This window comes from Rhinopithecus roxellana, chromosome 4, assembly GCF_007565055.1.
Source record: "Rhinopithecus roxellana isolate Shanxi Qingling chromosome 4, ASM756505v1, whole genome shotgun sequence".
NCBI classification, from domain to species: Eukaryota; Metazoa; Chordata; class Mammalia; order Primates; family Cercopithecidae; genus Rhinopithecus; species Rhinopithecus roxellana.
In genome coordinates, this window is record NC_044552.1 from 128,783,021 (window position 1) to 128,802,005 (window position 18,985).

The 18,985-nt window shown below is 36.6% G+C and overlaps 1 protein-coding gene across 4 annotated transcripts in view; it reads left to right on the plus strand.

The window, feature by feature from the left end:
- THEMIS (thymocyte selection associated) overlaps window positions 1-18,733 on the plus strand; it is a 225,432-nt gene extending 206,699 nt beyond the window's left edge. For 3 of the 4 annotated variants that reach the window (XM_030929106.1, XM_010358400.2, XM_030929108.1), the window contains 2 exons: window positions 7,278-7,413; window positions 16,893-18,733. In XM_030929106.1, coding sequence (XP_030784966.1) covers window positions 7,278-7,413; window positions 16,893-16,924 — 168 coding nt within the window. In that variant the 3' untranslated portion in view covers window positions 16,925-18,733. The remainder of the gene's footprint in view (window positions 1-7,277; window positions 7,414-16,892) is intronic. The other variant, XM_030929107.1, reaches the window with a different exon arrangement.
- Window positions 18,734-18,985: the final 252 nt, after the last annotated feature.

An 18,985-nucleotide genomic window follows, 5' to 3' on the forward strand; every position in this document is an offset into this window, starting at 1 on the left:
AAAGAGCTGCTCCAGTGTGCATTACATCAGCATTTTGAGTAAGCCAACTTTGGCATTTTGAAGAGGAGGGACTTGCCACAGAGTCTCTAAAATAGCAAATTCTTTTGCATGATTGTCCAATATCTGGAGTGACAAGGCTAACATCTTTGAGGGTAGAAGGAATTTTTGTTTATCTCCTTAAGAATAATAATTGTACAGATTAGCTGCCTATTCAGATCTCATTTTAAAGTAAGAAGCGTTGGCTAAGCCTTGCTTCAAATCTTCATTTCACCTTTGGCTAAATTCACAGAATGTTAGAGTAGCAAGAAGCACATTGATTTGAGCTTGATGGAAGTATGTGAAGAGGTTCTCCACCTAAGTATTGTAGATGAAAATACTTCAACTCATTTCAATCAAAGTATGTGATTATATTGAGTTCTTCCCGCATCCATGAACTAGGATTTGATTTTTTCCAAGAGGGTGATTAAATCAACATAAATCAAGATGGTGGGACTTCTAGATGTCAAATTACCTAGATCCCAGTTTTCATCAGGGAAAACAGAGGACGATGCAAGTGAAATCTATATCTGAAATATGAGTACTGTTAATCTCTTACTTTAATGCTTGATATAGTCTTGAAACATATCTTGAAAGTGAAGTATAAAATAATCTTAATAGTAATGAAGAACTTCTTTCCCAGAGGACACAGTAAGATATTTGATATATGATATGTGAGACGATTTCTAATCAGTTACAGCAAGGGTGGTTTTTCTTGGGTCTGGTCCCAGCCAGTCCAAGAAGAAGAGGTCTTTGTAGGATTCAGATGGGGTGCTGTCTTCTCTTATTAGAGCAACTAGGGAAATAGATTCAGGCATCTTTCTTTTCCGTAGGCTTACTGTCTGTCCTCCAATCCAAGAAAAGGTCAGGGTAGATACCAACTCGATCACATGTCTGACTTTCTGGAGGTACTTGGAATAAGCACAGAAGGAAGAGTCTGTTCTTCTTGTTAACCACTATTGGGCCCAAGGATGTCTTAGCGTCAAGCCACATGCAAACACCTGTGACTGCTGGTGAAGTTTCTGACCAACTGCCAGCCCAGACCTAGCCAGCAAGGTCACATTTGAATAAGAAGGTGTGAATGGTCCAGGGAGGAGGAGCACTAGCCAAGGAGGGTAAGTGATGCCAGCAAGGAATCTCACCTGGGAAGGTCGCAGCCTAAAGCTCCAGGAGGAGCAGAAAAGGAGAAATGAGCTTCTGATGAGCTGATGAACCAAGGCCTGACAAATACAGGCTTGAGCAAACCCTCTGTAAACAACATAAGGCTGCAAGGGACAGGAAAGGGTCAAAAGATAGCATGTCTTTGGGATAGGGTTGAACAAGCTCAGAAGGATCTCTTTGAATTGGTGTAAAGAAGACATTCTGTGCAGAAAGGGCAATTTGAGTATATATGAATCATAGTAGGAAACCTCAGAATATTGCCCAAAAGAGATGCCTGTCTATATGGATGGTCAGTTTCAGATTATTTTTCAGTTTATATTCTTGCTTTTTAAAAAAATATTTACCTCTATTATATTATGGACCTTTATAATACACAAAGAGAAATTAATTAGTTTTTATATAAAACACTTAATTATCTTCTAAATTATTTATGGTGATTCAACTATGTAATAAACAGAAGAGAACACACACACAGACACACACTCATACACAGTAGGAGACAGATTACATACAGAATGCCTTTTTAGAATGATAATTTGCCTATCCCTAGCAAACCTGTATTCTCTTTTATTTATGTATAGTCTCTGAATTATTGCCATTGTTCTTATTTTAAGTAGAATTTAATTCTCTGGAAGAAAGTTAGTTAATGAGAGATTTATTCTCAAATATCACTTGAAATTTCTTCACTTAAATGTACTTTCTGAAGTGAAAAAGTACAGGCAGTGGAAAGTAGCAGTGTTTATATAAGCAGAGAGGGAGGTTGCTTTTTATAGTCAGCAGAGGATTGATTTTTTTACAAAGTAAAAAGTAAAGTACTTTATCTAGGATACTTCATGTTGCTTTAAATATGAGTGATGTATAGTCCCTGGTTAAGACAGGTCCTTTGTAGCTCTCTAAGGAAAAACATGCCCATTTGCCCTTGGGGAGAAGGGGCACAAATAAACACAATCATGAACTAGGAATCTCAATAAATTGAAAAAGTATGATTTTACTCAACAGCATGGACTTAGTTATGAGGTGAAAGATTTGAAGAGCTCTTTCCATTTTTTTTTTTTTTCATGGACATCTTGGTTAACTTTTTGGTAATATTTATTTGTTCCTTTCTTTGTGAGACAAATATTCAGTACCTTATAATTGCATCATTACCTTTAGCAGGAACATTAAAAACAACATGCAAACTACAAGCCAAGAAATACATAAAAATGATTTAATAGTCATTTCAAATTAGCAGACAGGATTGTAATGATTCTTTTCTAATAACAAGTTAAATGGAAATTACATAGAATAAACAGAACCTTATTTTTGAAGTACAACTACGGCGTGGTCACAGAGGCCTGATGCATGGCAGTTCAAATTTATCTATGTTCCTCTCCATTCTTTGCAGACATTTTAATTTTCTCATTTTCCTCTGGACCCAACCTTCAGGTTGAAGACTTGACATCACAGAAGCAGGACCTGACAGAGGGTTTTATTTCTCCAGTTGTTGTCAGACCACATTCTCACACCTAGGGTAATAGAGGCCGCTGTGTTTACATACTTAGTTCTCAATTCTCACTTTCTCTAACATAACAATTCTCAGATTTATAACTTCCATAGATGGTTGACCAATGTAATTTGATTCAGAGCTATATGGGATACTGTATAAATATAGTTCTGCATGATTTCAGTAATGAGTTTATTTAAAAGCACAGGATTTGGAATATGTGTTTTTTATAGATAAAACAAGGTAAAATGTAATTGCATTTTATCTACCAATATATAATGATAAGCAGTACTGTTAGGAGTGATGATATACACAAACTTGCTTATGCATGGGAGTGTGGCTATACAGTGGCTATTGATAACTGGCTAAAGAAAAAGTCATAAAAATTAAGTCATGTTTTATTCATGAATTTGCCTATTTATTTAATGTGTAGTTATTTAATGCCTACTATATTTAAAACCCTGAGATAAGAGCTCGGGACAGTGAACAGGGCATGCATAGTTTTTACTTCCAGGGAGTTTTATTTTAGCCAGGGAGATAGACATTAAACATGAAAACAGCTATTATTTGATTGTAATTATAAAAATTGCATTACAGTAGAAGTACAAGGTGCACAAAGACTAGAAAATAGGGCACTGGCTAAGGTTTATACAGTGAGTGATACTTGCAGGAACCCAAGCCTTCGTAATATTAAGGGGGAAATTTTACTAAGAATGTCCTAGGCAAACAGAATAGCCAAGCCTTCAGACAGGAAGGAAGTGTGATGAGATTGTGGACCTGAAAGGATGTTAGAATTAGAGTCCAGAGTGCTTACTAAGGCATACAAGCTTCTGCCTCTCTACACCTCATCTCATTTCATAAATCTCTACCTCCCCACTGGAGTCATAAACATACAGGTGGTAGATCAAGCCACATGATTGCTGAAATTATCTAGGAATGGTAATAAGAAAACTGGGAGAATAACAGAACCTTGAGACCTCTTGACACTCAATGTTTGGTTAAAGAAGGATACTCTGGCAAAGGAGACTAAGAATAAGCACTCAGAGTGGTAGGAGGAACATCAGAAACCAAAAGAAGGAGGTGACCAGACATGTCAGATGCTGCTGAGAGGTGAAACAAGTTGAAGTCTGGCCGGTTATTGGCCAGATTGAAGTTTCTGAACAGAAATGGATGCTGGGTAGAGAAGAAAGGAAAAAGAGCAAGGGGGTGATGGATATAGAGAAAGTAAAGGGATTAGTGGATCTCAGATCCCAGTGAAGTCCACAAATAGCCTTGGCAGAAATTGTGGAAAAAGCAGTCTTGGAGAAGGCGATTTGGCTGGAGTGGAGGGAATAAACTTGAGGATAGGAGAAGAAGTGAAAGAGGAACATACTTAATATTGGAGGTGGAAACATTTCAGCTGATGATAGACTTCAAATGTGATCTTGGGACTGAAAGCATGAGTTAGAAAAAATGAGAAGTTCCTTTGTAATAAGGAGATCCAGGGATGAATAAGATAGAATGTTTATGTAGATGTGGATATTGTCCAAGATCATGGTGATGCTGAGGCTACATCGGATGCTGGACAACAGTCCAGGTGCCAAAGACTTCTTTTGAAAGATGCATAGAGATTAGTAGATAGATGATACCAACAAGAAGAGAGATGGCGCATAGCTAGACCACAGGAATATCAAAGCAGCAGGCACATTTGCAAGGAGGTAAGGTGCAATGGACAACACTCAGGGAAGGGGATCCTCCACTTAAGGGTAACGGGGATGAGGAAGAATAAGCAGCCGGTATCATTCACAGAGGAAGTGGTGTCTTCAAAGAAGAATGAGATTTTAGTCAGGGTAAGAAGGTAGAGACAATGTTCTGAAAAGGAGTTGAATATGTAGTGAAGTTTGCAAACCATGAAGCAAAGTTATCAAGGAATGGTGGAAGAATTTGAGAGATAAGAAAGGGGAGAGGGAAGAGACAATTGAGGGTTAGTGGAGGGCAGTTGCGTAATTAAGAATGAAACACTGTAGGAATTTTATTGTAGCAGAAAAGAGATGCCAGGGTATAATGTGCAGACCCAGGGAACTAGATGGAGGGGCTAAGTAAACAAGGAAGAGAGAGTGTGGCAGGGTCAATAACTTAAGAGACACCTACCTCCCTTTACGTTAGGATCTGGGAACAGCAGCTTGGCTATAATATGTAATGTAAAAGAGAAGTTGGAAAATCTGACAGGGCTTACTTAAGAAGAGACTCCACTGTGGGAACTGTTTCTTGGAAAATGAGGCTCGTAATTACGGAAACACTAATATGTTTAGAAAATGTCCAGTCTGCCAGAGGTTTGCACCAGGAAGCACAGGACCTTTACGATTCAGAACCTATTCTGATCAAGGGGTTATTTTCTCTCTCAGACTTTCACAAAAATCCTTTCATGAGTAAATAAGCTCAGCATTTCTTTTATTTTCAGTCTGGAATATATTAGAATACATGTAACTTGCATGAATTCTTAACTTTCCCTCAATGTTTTAATATTTTCAATTGAATTTGGTATGAACAAACATGAAGCTTATTCCTTCTTTAATCTATTGCATCGCTCAGTTTTGAGAAACTATGATTTAATACTCATGTCATAACTTGAAGTAATAATACACTTTTCAAAGGTGTCTAATTCAGAATCAGGAAAGTGGTTGGATGCTGAAATCTGCTTCTTTCCAAAAACTACGTGATAATAGAGGCCTGACAATAAATGTTAAAAATTACAGTGATGGACTCATGTTTTTGTGGGCTGTGGAGGAGCTAAAAATAAACAAGCGGGGTGGTTTAGTTCTAGTCAATACCAACATCCAAACTGATCTTGTGAGCTGTCTTTTGTAGTATCGCTAGGATCCCTTCCTTTGCCATTAGAAAAGCAATTTGAGAAATATCTGCAAATGACTTACCACACTCTATTTTAATTATCTGCATAAACAATGTAAGAAATTGTGTTTTAATAATTTGGAGTCTGAGACAATGTCATGTTATGTTTGTATTCTCACACCACATCCATTATCTGGGATACTATAGATAGATGGTGGTTGAATGTACCAGTTGTCTATCAGCATACAATGCTGCATAACCACCAGAAAAACATAATGGCATACAACCAAAATCACATTCATTTTGCTCATGAAGCCGTGGAATTCATCTGACTTGAGCTGGTCTCAGATGATCTAGACTGGTTTCACCCAAACATCTGGGGCTCCTCTGGCTGTTGTTTGCTTCAGCTTGGACAGCTGGGGTGACCTAACTCTGTCTATCTCATGTTCAATCTGTGGCCAGCTAGTCTAGGCATCGTCTCATGGCATAGTGGAAGTTAAGGAATGAGCAAAAACAATTGTGCAAGCCTCCTTCAAGCCTCTGTGTCAATATCCTGTTGGGCCAGAAGAAGCCACATTAATAGGCCAAAAGTCAGAATAGGAGGGCACTGCAAAATTCTGTAGAAAGGACATGGATATAGAGAGGAGTGAAGAGTAGGGGCTACCTGGGCATCCAGTCCACTGCATTAAAAATCTCAAGAAATCAATCATGAAGAACACTGTCCAAGGTTCAGGATTCATATCATAAGGCTCAGCACTGTTCATTTTGTTAACTCAAGTGAATTATTTAATCATTCTAAAGCCTAATTTCCTTATTGGCCTTTCTCAAGCTTTAAGAGTGGCTGATTTTATAAAATCAAGCTTTCAATGAATTTCATGCAATATACGGTCTATAGGAGAAACTTTACAGGAAAGGTGTCCATTATACTATCCTTTAGTGAGTCAACATGGATAGTCTGAATGGCCATAATTGACGAGATAATATTGACTCTAACAATCTTCACATATTCTGTAATCTTATTCAAATTGATAAACTTCCAGTTTGGACTTGGGTATGAATTAATTAAGTGCTGGAAGTTTAATTTCCAATTGAAGTCTTCACTTTTTGTTCCCATCTGATGATTCTTTTGAAGCATACAGTGTGTCAGTATAATGTCAAATGCTGTGACATCTCTTACATGTGAGATGAGTTATAGGGACCATTGATGCTGTTCTTTAATAATTCATTGTTATGATGAATTATTACTCTGAAATTGACTAGAGGAGCTTTGTCAAATTTGCATAATGCTGATAAAAACTGTCGGTTAATTTATAGTAGATGTTATGATTTGTTTTATATAAAGAGTACGATGATACATAAATGAAATCTGCTTTTGATCATATAATATGAAATTATGTAATATATAATGAAGTGCTGGGTTAGTTAACTATAAGAATAAAAACTAAATAAAAATGTTCTAAATGAAAAATATTTTATAAGCTTCACAAGAAGAAAGTGATATACACAAATGGTCTTTGAAGATGGTTTTCTATGCCTAAAATTATTTCTTATTCTAGTTTCTTAGATTGCTTCAAAAATTGTACACCTCGATTTCCAAAATACATTGATGAACATATAATTTGTAACTTGCTTTGACATGTCAAATGTTCTGTTTCAGACATACAGAAATGAATTGCCATGTGATAAATATTTCATATTTCTGCGAAGCATTTATTTTGGACTGATAATTTACTTGTGAAATCAGTCACTCTGACCTGTGTCATTTCAGCGTCATCACGTAGACATAACCAAGAGACTTCACCCAAATCAAGCTGGCCTGGATTCGAAAGTACCGGTTGGTAGTCAGAATGATTTGGTGGATGAAGAGAAAGAGAGGAGCAACCGTGGGGCCACGGCAGTAGCAGGTACTGATGTGACTGTAGGTCAGTTAAACCATGGTAGTTTGACTGTCCACATGACAAAGCTGCAATGGACAGATTCTTACTGTTATTTTGTTTGGAATATATGACTCAGCCAAAGTGATCACCCTGCTCTGCAGATCACGTTGGAAATAAGTTTTATGTGAAGCATGATGTTGAACACTCACAATAATAATAGTCATGTTTATTGTTTTCCATTATTAGATTTTTCACCTCATATATGGTTTTCATGGCCGATTGCTTGTACTTTTTTGATAATAATATTTTGATATTTTTTCTAGAACAATGAAAAAGAAGAATTACTGTCTTGAAAAGAGGTTAAAATAATTGAGATATTTTAAATTTAAAGAAGTGTCAGATAAGTCATTGAATGCAAGCTTGAATTATGATGGTTCAGTTTATAGAGATTGTGATCTGAAATTTTTCATCTCCACTGAGTGCAAAACAAAAGCAAATGGACTTGTGGAGGAGTTGATAGCATTCAATTAAGCTACCCATACTAACTTCCATATGGCGGAAATTTGGGATGAGCTAGCAAGGGAAATAAGAAGTTTGTTTCTTGCCAATATTTTAGACACACCAAACCCCCTCAATTTCTATTACACTTTATCTTTGAAACTTCACATGTATTTCATATGAAAATTGAAACTGTAATTATTCTTAAGCATACGGTTTCCTCCTTTCTCATCCTTATTTGGTTTTGTAGCTAGCACGCTTTCTTCTCCAAGGACATGTAAAAGTCAAAATACTAGATATAAAGTCTCTGAAGTGTTTCTGCTCCAAACGCTGTCTGCACGATCTGGGTTCTTTCATGTAGTTAGCTTACTGGCTTCTGACACTCCTATAAAAATGTCCCAGAGAGCTTTTCTTATTACCTTTTCATTGACTCTCTCCTAGTGAGAAAAATGAAATTTTGTAAAGGGCTTTGAAAACCATGCATATTGCAATTCCTCCATATTTCTAATACTAATCAAGTGTGACTATAAAAGAAACAACCACTGCAGTGAAAATAGCTGCAGCGCATTGAGTCTCAAGCCATTATTAATTCATTGGAACCTGTTTTTTTTTTTTCTTTAAGATTGTGGATTTTAAAAAGTACCAGATAGCACAATTCCTGAGATCAAAGCTTTTGTTTCAATCAGAGGGAAACGTTATCTAATCTTCTCTTGTATGTGAATCTTTCTGGGATGGTACAGCAGTAGTCCCAGCTTTGTGCCCTGAGTGAGTAGTACAGCGTATGTTATAGACCAGAGCAGCACCAGCTTTGAACATATTACTTGTAAGTGATGATTTTAGGGACAAAAATGACCTGGAATTAAAGCAGTGGTTCTAGGCAAGTGAGACTCCCTAACTTCATTCAAGAGAGTAAAATGGAATCTCCTTTCCTAGATAAATTTGATTTTAACATCCATTTATTTAGAAATTACCCAGTATGAACATCTTGGCAATATTTTTATTTGCTTTCCCATTTGTAAATGCAATAATTACAGTCTTTCTTCCTTATGGATTATAATTGTGTGATAATTCTATATATAAAAATACAAAAGTAGAGTAGAGCAAAAATATAATTTTTCAAACTTTATTTTTATCTTATATCATATAGTATATGTTCTTCATTTCCAAAAAAAAAAAAGACTCATTGGAGCCATACTTAACATTTACCATACTTCACATGGATAGTTTATGGAATATGTAGTAGCTTTCTTTGAGTTCAGGATGGGTAGATTAGGCCTTTTCTGAGCTTTCTCCTCTTTCTAATGCTTAGACATAAGTCAGTCATTTCCTAAATTATCTTTGATGAGAGTAACAGTTGCAGAGACTTTGTAGCATATCACAGACTTAAAAAAAAAAAAAGCCGAATTAAGATGGGATGCTGCTTTGCTTTTCTAGTGTTGCTCTTTTGGGATACCCAGACTTAATTCTTTCAGTTAAATGGGGTGGAACCTTTTCAAATATGTATCTAATAATTGTACTAAGGAAATTATTTATCTTGGTATTCAATGTCAACAACTAAAATTTTGCTGTGAATGACTGAACACGAATTATGTAATAAGACTCTATTCCAGCTAAGAGTACAGTAAATCCTCACTTAGGAACAGTGCTGCCAGCCACTGACGTCTTCACTAAGAAATTGATGAAAACATTTCACCAGATTCTAGATGACCTTGTTCTGTGGGTCCTTGATTCACTCTGGTTGCTTGGTAATGCCCATGACTTATTTTAAGAACATCGTTATTAATTCTACATGTTATTTTATCCATAAATTACTAAAATATGTTATCTGAAAGTAGGATGATTAAGTGATAGAATGATAAAGCACAGACCTTTAGAGGCTGAACTGAGATTTCTAAGTTTACATTTTGGTTTCCCCATTAGGTAGCTATGTACCATGAGCAATTCGTTATTTAAGACTATTCCTTTATTTGTAAAATTGAGTTACTAGTAGTGCTATACCATGGGCTTTTTTTTTTTTTTTTTGAAGATTATATTAGATCAAATAGGTAAAAGTATAGTACATAGTAAACTACAATGAAGTCAAGCTATAATAATTAACTACTGAATCTTTATGAATTGATTGCTAAGGAAAACTTTGCTTTCCTATGATATGCTCTGTAAATTGCTGGCTGTGGCCACTTGATGTTATGGATCTTTTAGTCTCTGAGTTTCTGTCTGCATTTTTTGCCTTTGAGAACAGTATGCTCTTGGAGATGTTATGGCCTTTGTAATGCTATGAACATTGGAGGGGATGAGAAAGCCTCTTTGATAATGTCACTGATTCCTCACAGTAAAAGAAACACTCCAATTGTGTAGAGACATGGATGCCCTGATTCTCCCTAATGGACTCTTTCCCCATCTTATCTCAGCAGCAATAGCCGAGGAGGAGCACAGGGCTTCAATGTTGATTCAGCTTAAGGTCTATTTTTAGTAGTAACACGTGTTAAGCGGAAATGTTTTCATTGTACTATTTGCTGCATCCAGTTCCCTGGGCTGATTTACATGTGGAAAGTTGGTTGGGAAGTGCTCTCAGGAACAGCACTTGAGGCAGAGTCCCAGAAGCAGATCTGGGCAGAGGGAAAAATTGAATCATGATACAGTCACAACAAAGACCTCAACTGATCCCATAGGGAGCTCTGGAGTTGGCATGATTCTTCAGGGTTGTCCTGAATTAGCGGGTGGGGAACAGACTTTTATACCCCCTGCATCATACAATCATTGGATGCAGCTGTCCCTGAGGAGAGTCTGTGGTTATGGGCAATGTGGCTTTTTTCAGCCAAGGGCACAGCCATTTGGTACAAGAGGATGATTATTCAGTTCTGAGGAGGATCTGATTGTTATGTGGGTCACTCATTAATTGCTGCCATTGCTTCCGGTTATCTTCCAGGCTAAACAGGGGGCCCGTTTCCCTTTTTCCTCCTTATGTCTCTCTAGAAACTCAAATCATTGCCAGGAAGGATGACCTTTTAAATATGCTTATTTGTTTTTGCCCTACATAAACATAAATGTTTTCTAATAAGCAAATGTTACACCCTCCTGATCCTTATTTTCTAATGCGATTTTCTTCCTTTTGTAACTTCGACTGTGGTCTTTGAATTTTCCCTACAACTTTAGACTAAATCTGTGCTACTGTTTGTCCTTCATAAATTAGACCAGTCAGGTAGTAAGACAAACCCTGGGCTAGAAAATGAAACCCAGGCACTCCCAGTTTGAGTCCCAGTTCTACCACAACCTGGATGCATAGCCTTTCAGAAGCCATTGCATTTCTCTGAGCTTGACTTTCTCCATCAAAATAGTGGGTATACCAGATAATCTGTAGGCCCTATCAGTTCTGAAAGCCTGTGATCCTATGGCTTACTCTGAGTTAGAGCATTGAAATTGTTGGACTCAAATGGTCTTATCTCTAAGTGAGACTCACATACAGGTAATTCACCACATCTAAGATCCTACTTAATTTGGGAATTTAAACAGGTCAGAAAAAAACAAACTCCCTGGGAAAGCTCTCCACTTAGGCCAAGGTCGAAGCTACAGAATAAAGAATGATTCTATAGCTTTAGTTTAACCTAAATGCTCAACATAAACTTCAGATCCTATTTGTATCATGGAAAATAAAATATAAGTAGTTTCCTATCAGGACTATTTTGAGGATTAGACAAGTTGGGGGTTCTATATTAAAGACCTTAATTGAAAGACAGATTATATGGGATCAAGAGGTAGGTAGTTTAGATCATAAAACATATTGTTGTCTCTTAATTTTAAAGAAGAAACACCTCAATAATTCAGTTTTATTCTAAGTAGTGTTTTAAGTGCAAAAATTACTTTTATTCCAAAGTCTAGAAAATCTGTTATTCAAAATATTGTATGATTTTCAACCAATGATTTAAAAATCTGTCCCTTCATCTTTATATTTAACATCAATGCAGATTTTTAATAATATAAACAAAATAATGATATTAGTAGAATTTATTTTATATTTCTAGATAAGGCTATTTTAGTTTGGAAATACTGACACCCTAAAGAAAAATGTTATAAGATTGCTCTTCATTTTATAGCAACCTATCTCCCTCTTCTCAGACGATTTAAATGTTTAAGAATGTGCTGCAAGGACAACCCGTAGCCATTTCATTCTTTGAACAATTCTGAAATATCATTTCCTATTAGGAAGTTGTGTGAGCATTGACAACCTCGCCCCTCTTCTTCCCTAGAGATTAATTTATTTCCTGCAGTGCTTGCTTTTCATGGAAATCTTACTCGTAAACCTTCACCAATGGGAGATCTCATCAGCAGAATGCTAATTATAAAACAAAACCGTGTACCATATTGAGAGGGAAAAACAGTTCTCTAGGCAAAGCAATCTTTTTGTTTTCTTTTTACTCTGCTCTGTGCTCCATCTATGGTTGAACAGAAATATTAACCCCTGGGAAGATATTCCACGAGGTGCTGGGGGATGGTAGAAAGTGCAAGTATTGCAATGAGACAGACCCAAGACTAAGCTCTAATTCAAAGGATGTCACATTTGTTTGTGATTTTGTTTTCTTATCTTTAAAATTAGAATAAAAATACTTATCTTACACTGGATTTCTTGTGTTTTAAAATATCACTTAATGTGTATGCTAAAAATATATATTCTTGGGATCTATTCTCTAGAGCAGAGTTGGAAAATCATCATGGCCTATGGGTAAAATATTAATAGGTCCCATTGCCTGATTTTTATGGCTGGGGAGCCAGGAATGTTTAATGTTTCATTTTCTTTTTTCTTTTTTTGAGACGGAGCCTCGCTCTGCCACCCAGGCTGGAGTACAGTGGCCAGATCTCAGCTCACTGCAAGCTCCACCTCCTGGGTTTACGCCATTCTCCTGCCTCAGCCTCCCGAGTAGCTGGGACTACAGGCGCTCGCCACCTCGCCTGGCTAGATTTTTGTATTTTTAGTAGAGACGGGGTTTCACTGTGTTAGCCAGGATGGTCTCGATCTCCTGACCTCGTGATCCGCCCGCCTTGGCCTCCCAAAGTACTGGGATTACAGACTTGAACCACCGCGCCCAGCCTAATTTTTCATTTTCAAATGTTAAAGAATATTTAAAAATAATATTTTTGACATGTAAAAATTTTATAAAATTCAAATTTTAATGTCTATGAATAAAGTTTTATTGGAACACATCTACATTTATTTAAACATTGTCTATGACGGCTTTAGTGCTCTATCGGCACGGTCAAGTAATGGTAACAGATATTTACTGTCTAGCCCTTTAGAGAAAAAGTATGATTCAGGTATACCACGGGGATGAATTTCAATGTATCTCAGGTGAGTCTGCTGTAGGGGTTCTATGGATCACATTTTGAAAAATAATGCACTAGAAGAATTGTGAACAACCTTCACTTCTTCTCACTTATCATACCCACTCTACCAGAAAGTCTGGTTGGCTTTTTCTTCAAACAACATCTAGAATACGCTCATTTTTGTTTTCCATGGCTAATGCTACCAACCAAGTCTAAACTATCTGCTGCTGTCAACCACTGTCTCTCATCCGGATTCTTGCACTTGTTTTCTAACTAGTCTATTTGCTCCTGCACGTGGCCCATAGTGTCCATTCCCAACACAACAGCCAAAGTATAATAATCTTAAGTCAGATTGTGTAACTCCTCCCTCAATATCTTCCAGTGGCCTCTCTACTTCTCCTTTCTCACTACTCTGGATATGTTGGCCTCATAGCTGCTTCTCAAAAACCCTAGGAGAGCTCCATCCCCAGGCTGTCACAGACTATTTTATCTAAATGGCATAATCTTTCCCCAGAGATCCATGTGGCTTTCAGATTCACTTCCTTTTGGTCTTTATTCAATGGTTACCTTCTTGGCGATCACCTTATTTTAAAACTATAACCCTCCTGTCTGCACTATCTGCCTCCTTTATACTCTCTAACATGTTTTGCAGTGTCCTTTTTATTTTGGTTATTGGTCACCTACTCCACATAAGGTCACTACGAAGGCAGGGGTTTTTATCAGTCTTCTCTATCCTCAGGTTATAGGAAAGTGTCTGGCTCATAAGAGGTTCACAGTAAGTATTTCTTGAATACAGAAATGAACCCCAGACTCCTACCTTGTGCTTGACAGATTATGTGTGGATTCTATCAAACATTTTCTGTATTCAAAAACAGTTGCCAGGAGTACAAATAGAAGACTTACCTCTGAAACATGCTGCAATACTCAATCACTTCAAATGAGAGGGGAAATAAAGCAGCTATTAACTTGTATTATTTGTTTGTTCAGTCTCAGCCCACAATTTGATTACAAAAGATACTAAGGAAAGGGAAGTTAATTGTGGGTAGAAATGTGAAAACATGAATGAAAATCCAGTTGAAACTGTTCAGAAGAGACTCCAAGAAACCACAATCAAGTTGCATCCTAAAAGAGAAAGATGGTTCATGGCAGGTTTGAGTGTTCACCATCACATTGAGAAATTTCAGGGTACAGTACTCAAAGTTCCTCAAAAGAAAAGTGAAAAGGGAATAGCTTTCCTTCAAACTAACACTTTAGGAAACATCAGGTTTATAAGAGAATGTAAATTACTTTTAAACATACTTCAGCTTGATTCTTCCAAAATATGAGGAAATTGAAATTTTCTTTCACTTTAACCTTGTTATTCCAATAATTACCCATGTAATTTTATGCTTATAACTTTATTTTGCTTATAACCTTTATATGCCTTGCCCGGCGCCATCTCGGCTCACCGCAAGCTCCACCTGCCGGGTTCACTCCATTCTCCTGCCTCAGCCTCCTGAGTAGTTGGGATCAAAGGTGCATGCCACCACACCCAGCTAATTTTTGTATTTTTACTAGAGATGGGGTTTCACAGTGTTAGCCAGGATGGTCTCGATCTCCTGACCTCGTGATCCGCCCGCCTCGGCCTCCCAAAGTGCTGGGATTACAGGCGTGAGCCACCGCGCCCGGCTGATTCAGTTATTATAATGAAAACGTATTCACTGATAAGGAAATGGAATTCAGAGAGTCCTCAAGACACACAGCCAGTTAAGTTGTAGACTCAGGAATCAGACCTAGGTCTTCAGATTCCGATTCTCTGTACTACAATTCATTTACTTCATTTTCCTTCATCCCATCACCCTGCTCCCTAAGAAAAGCAACACTGCAAGGAAGAAATATTGCTGTTATTCCTTTTTATAGATAAAGTCACAAAGATAGTAAATGATAGAAGTGGGAATTAAATCTGGGCATATTGCCTAAAAATCTTGTGTTCTTATATCTAAAATGTATATTCTGCAGTGTGTGGTTTTATTACTGTTTGTCATATAAGAAAGATCTAAAAATTTAAAGGCAGCCATTGAGGACAGTGGATCATGAGGAGAGGGAAGGAAATCTAGGAGAGCATGCAGTCCAGGTTCCCTTTTGCATCAACCCACTGACCACTCCAGCTCCCAGTCCCAGTTAGTACTGATGGGAATGTTGACAGAGGAAAGTAAATTCAGACCATTAGGAGAATTAACATGGTATGTGGAGAAATTCCTCTTCCTTCTCCTTTGACATTACGTTTCTTCTCTCTCAATTAGTCTGTGATCTCCTCAGGAGCCACAAAACTGCGTATTTTGCTTCTGTGTTTCACACACATCATGAAAATCACTAAGAGTTGGTGAGATAATTTTAGTCTTTTTACATTTATTGGCATATTCTATCTTTGCAACTCTTCCATTCAGTGGGCATTATTATCCTCCTTCTTCTTCTCCTTAAAAAATGAGAAAATGAGACATATAAAGGTTTGGTAAATTACTTTAGGTTATACAGCTAGTGTGACGGAAAAATAATTCAAAGAAGAAAAGAAGAGAGGAAGCAGGAAGAAAAAAAGAAGAGAGAGAAAGTGGGAGAGGGGAAGAAGGGAAGGAAAACAAATGGAAGGAAAGAAGGAAGGAAGGAAGGAAGGAAGGAAGGAAGGAAGGAAGGAAGGAAGGAAGGAAGGAAGGAAGGAAGGAAGGAAGGAAGGAAGGGAGAAAAAGAGGGAGGGAGGGAGGGAGGGAGGCAGGGAGGGAGGAAATTATAGGCTATTGAGTGCTCAGAAGGAAGACCAACAAAGACCAGAGACTTTCTCTACAGGTCCGGGCAACTAGCACTTAACTAACCTCTAGTACAATAGAGGCAGGGGAGGGTCACAGAGATTTCTGGTTTTCTCTTCCTCTTGACCACTTGTAGTGCTTACTTTTAGGTCTCCTTTTAATCACCCATCCATCATGCTCCATAAAGCCACAGTAAAAAGGAATAAAGTGTCTTACTGGAAGACAGGTACAATTCCTATTCATAGCGTAGCTTGCTTTATTTGAGAGTCTGACATGATTTTGTGTTAATGCCAGGTCTGTGTATATGTTAACTAGGAACTTTAGATAGTAAAACTTACGCTGGAAGCCTGTTGATTTTTCTTCAGTCTAACAATTATTAGGCACCCTTTTCCTCCTCTGTAGTTCTTAGAACTCCACTATACTTGCATTCTATTCTGTAGGCATAGTGCCACAGCCAAAGACTGTTGAGTCTGGAAACAGACGTTTTTAGACATAATCAGCTTCATCTTCTTACTAGCTGTGTGATTGCTGGGGAGGTCTCAACTTCACTGAGGTCTCAGTTTTCTACCTTACATTACCCATATGATAGAGCTGTTATAAGGATGAACTGAAAGGCAAAGAAAAGCATTTTGTCCATGGAAAAACACTTTATACATCTAAGCTATTATCTCCTACCTCATACAAGTATCTACCTTGTTTCTGAAGAGTGAAGAGCTTACTTTTTCTGTTTGTTTGTGTTTTTGTTTGTTTTGTTTTCGTTTTATTTTGTTGGCTCTTTCTGCTTTGCTTCCAACCATTTCTCAAAAACCGTACATGCATGTGAGTGTCAACAGTATTTGAAAGCAGGCAGTTTCCTCTCTGGTTATTTTCAATACATTTTTCTGATAAACGCTTCTTTTTTTTTATTTATAGAAACATTCAAGAATGAAAAACATCAAAAATAACAAGATGTGACAGAAGCCACTTAGGCAACAAACATAAATGTTGGAGGGAAAAAAGAAACTAGCCTTCTAGCTGAAAAACAAATATTCCCCAATGGACTCCAGAAGAAACTTGACTCATCGCTGCAAAGGAGAGAACAACCTGAAAACTTTTAACAGATAAAACTTAGAGAAACCTAAGACATAAAATTCGTATAGTCTATTCTGTTGTGTCTAAATCTGTATGTATTGTTCTGTTGTTCTTTAGGACATATTTATTTAATGTGCACATTTTTTTCAGGTTCATATTTCTACTACCAACAACTAAGTAATTGAGAAATAATTTTGTATTTCAGTTTCTGAGTAAAACCAGTCTGAAATAGGATAAAAGCTCACCAAATATTTTCTTTTTTTCCCAGAATTCGTTTTGCCATTTTTTTAGTGCTATCATCATTCCTAACAAGACTAACTTACAGAAAAATAATTATATCCGAGTGATTTAAAATGTCCAGGTTTCTTATCCAAATCCCTTGGAACTGGGATCCCTACCTATCAAGGGTGGAAGAGAGTTTGACTTCACATTCAGTGTATTTACAAAATACACTTTGTAATAAATATGTTTGAATTCCAACAGCCAAAGACATTGAGAGTCATAGGAGTTTTCCATAACCTCTTCTATGACTCAACAACAAGTTCATGACTGAAATTTCGCCGGATTTCTGAGAAGATGCCTTAGTATTTTATGTACTGTATACCACACAATTCTTTAGATGAATGTTTCTTAGGATTGTAGGAAAGGTATCTAGTTAATCATAATATTTGATGTAAAGAAAAAGGCAATAAAATTGTAATGAGATATAATAAATTTGGCTGACAATAAACCAAAGTGATTCTTAATTAGTGTACATTAGAATGATGCTCTTATAGTTGCATCATCTATAAAAATTATTTTAAGAGCTCTCACATTTTGATAATTTATCTTATTATGTATTAAGTATACAGGAGCAATATTATTTTTCCTCTAACAAAATGAAGAGACAGGCTATCTGGTTAATGTTACACAGGAATTTAATAGTAACGCTTGAACTTCATCCATAGATCATACTCTGTACAAAATCTGTTAGCTAACATCTTATCTCATAATTATTTTATGTTACTTGGAGAAATTTGTTGATTTTGTACCAAAGTGTTTCTGAAGACAATAAATTGTGAGTCAGCTTTTGAACAAAAAAAATTAGAGTTTTTTTCAATGTTTATATTCTAATTAAGCTCACTTTACCTTACTTTTTTTCTAAGTGACAATTAATCCTGATTTCTAATGTCCTAAATATTGCTTAGTGATTTGATTGTGGTAATATCATTTCTTATCTACAATGTCTAAACTTTTATGGGATAGTTTTACTTTTATTTATTTTGCCTGTTTGTGTAGATTAGAGCAGAAACTTTTCTAAGCCCCACATTTGGTTATTGAAGGCCACAGCGAATCTTAACCTAACAACCTTGGCAAACTGCACAATAGGTAATTTTAGACTCTTATAATTTGTTATTTTTCAAGTAATAGTGAATAATTAATATTTTCATTTGGAATATGAGAACGATTAAATTTGTACTTTTAGTAAGTACCATTCTTTGATTAGAAAATTAAGAGAATGCATATCTTCCTTTGGTCATAAATTATCAAGGGCTTTCTAATGGAAATCATATATAACATTTCTAAATATAAGTCCTTTCACATACTGTGTTTCCAGTTGTCTTGATTTTGAAAAGTGTAATAAACTTCATGCTCACTTATTAGAGATTTGGGAAGGTTGAAAATAAATTTCCTAATTTTTATTTGTATGTGTTTTCTTCTATGTTTAACTCTAGAATAACTATCTTCCTGTAACGATTAGGTTAAAATAGTCTTTAACTAGAATTGAAATAAATTGTTAACTAAGGAGGGGATTGCTTGTGCTAAAAAAAAAAAAGCCAGGAGGAGAGAGATTTCCTTCCTTCCCTCTCCATCCCCTATGGACTTACAGTGCTGAGTTCAATCATAATGACCAAATTTCACAACATGGTCAAGTTGCATAGACAGGGGCCAAG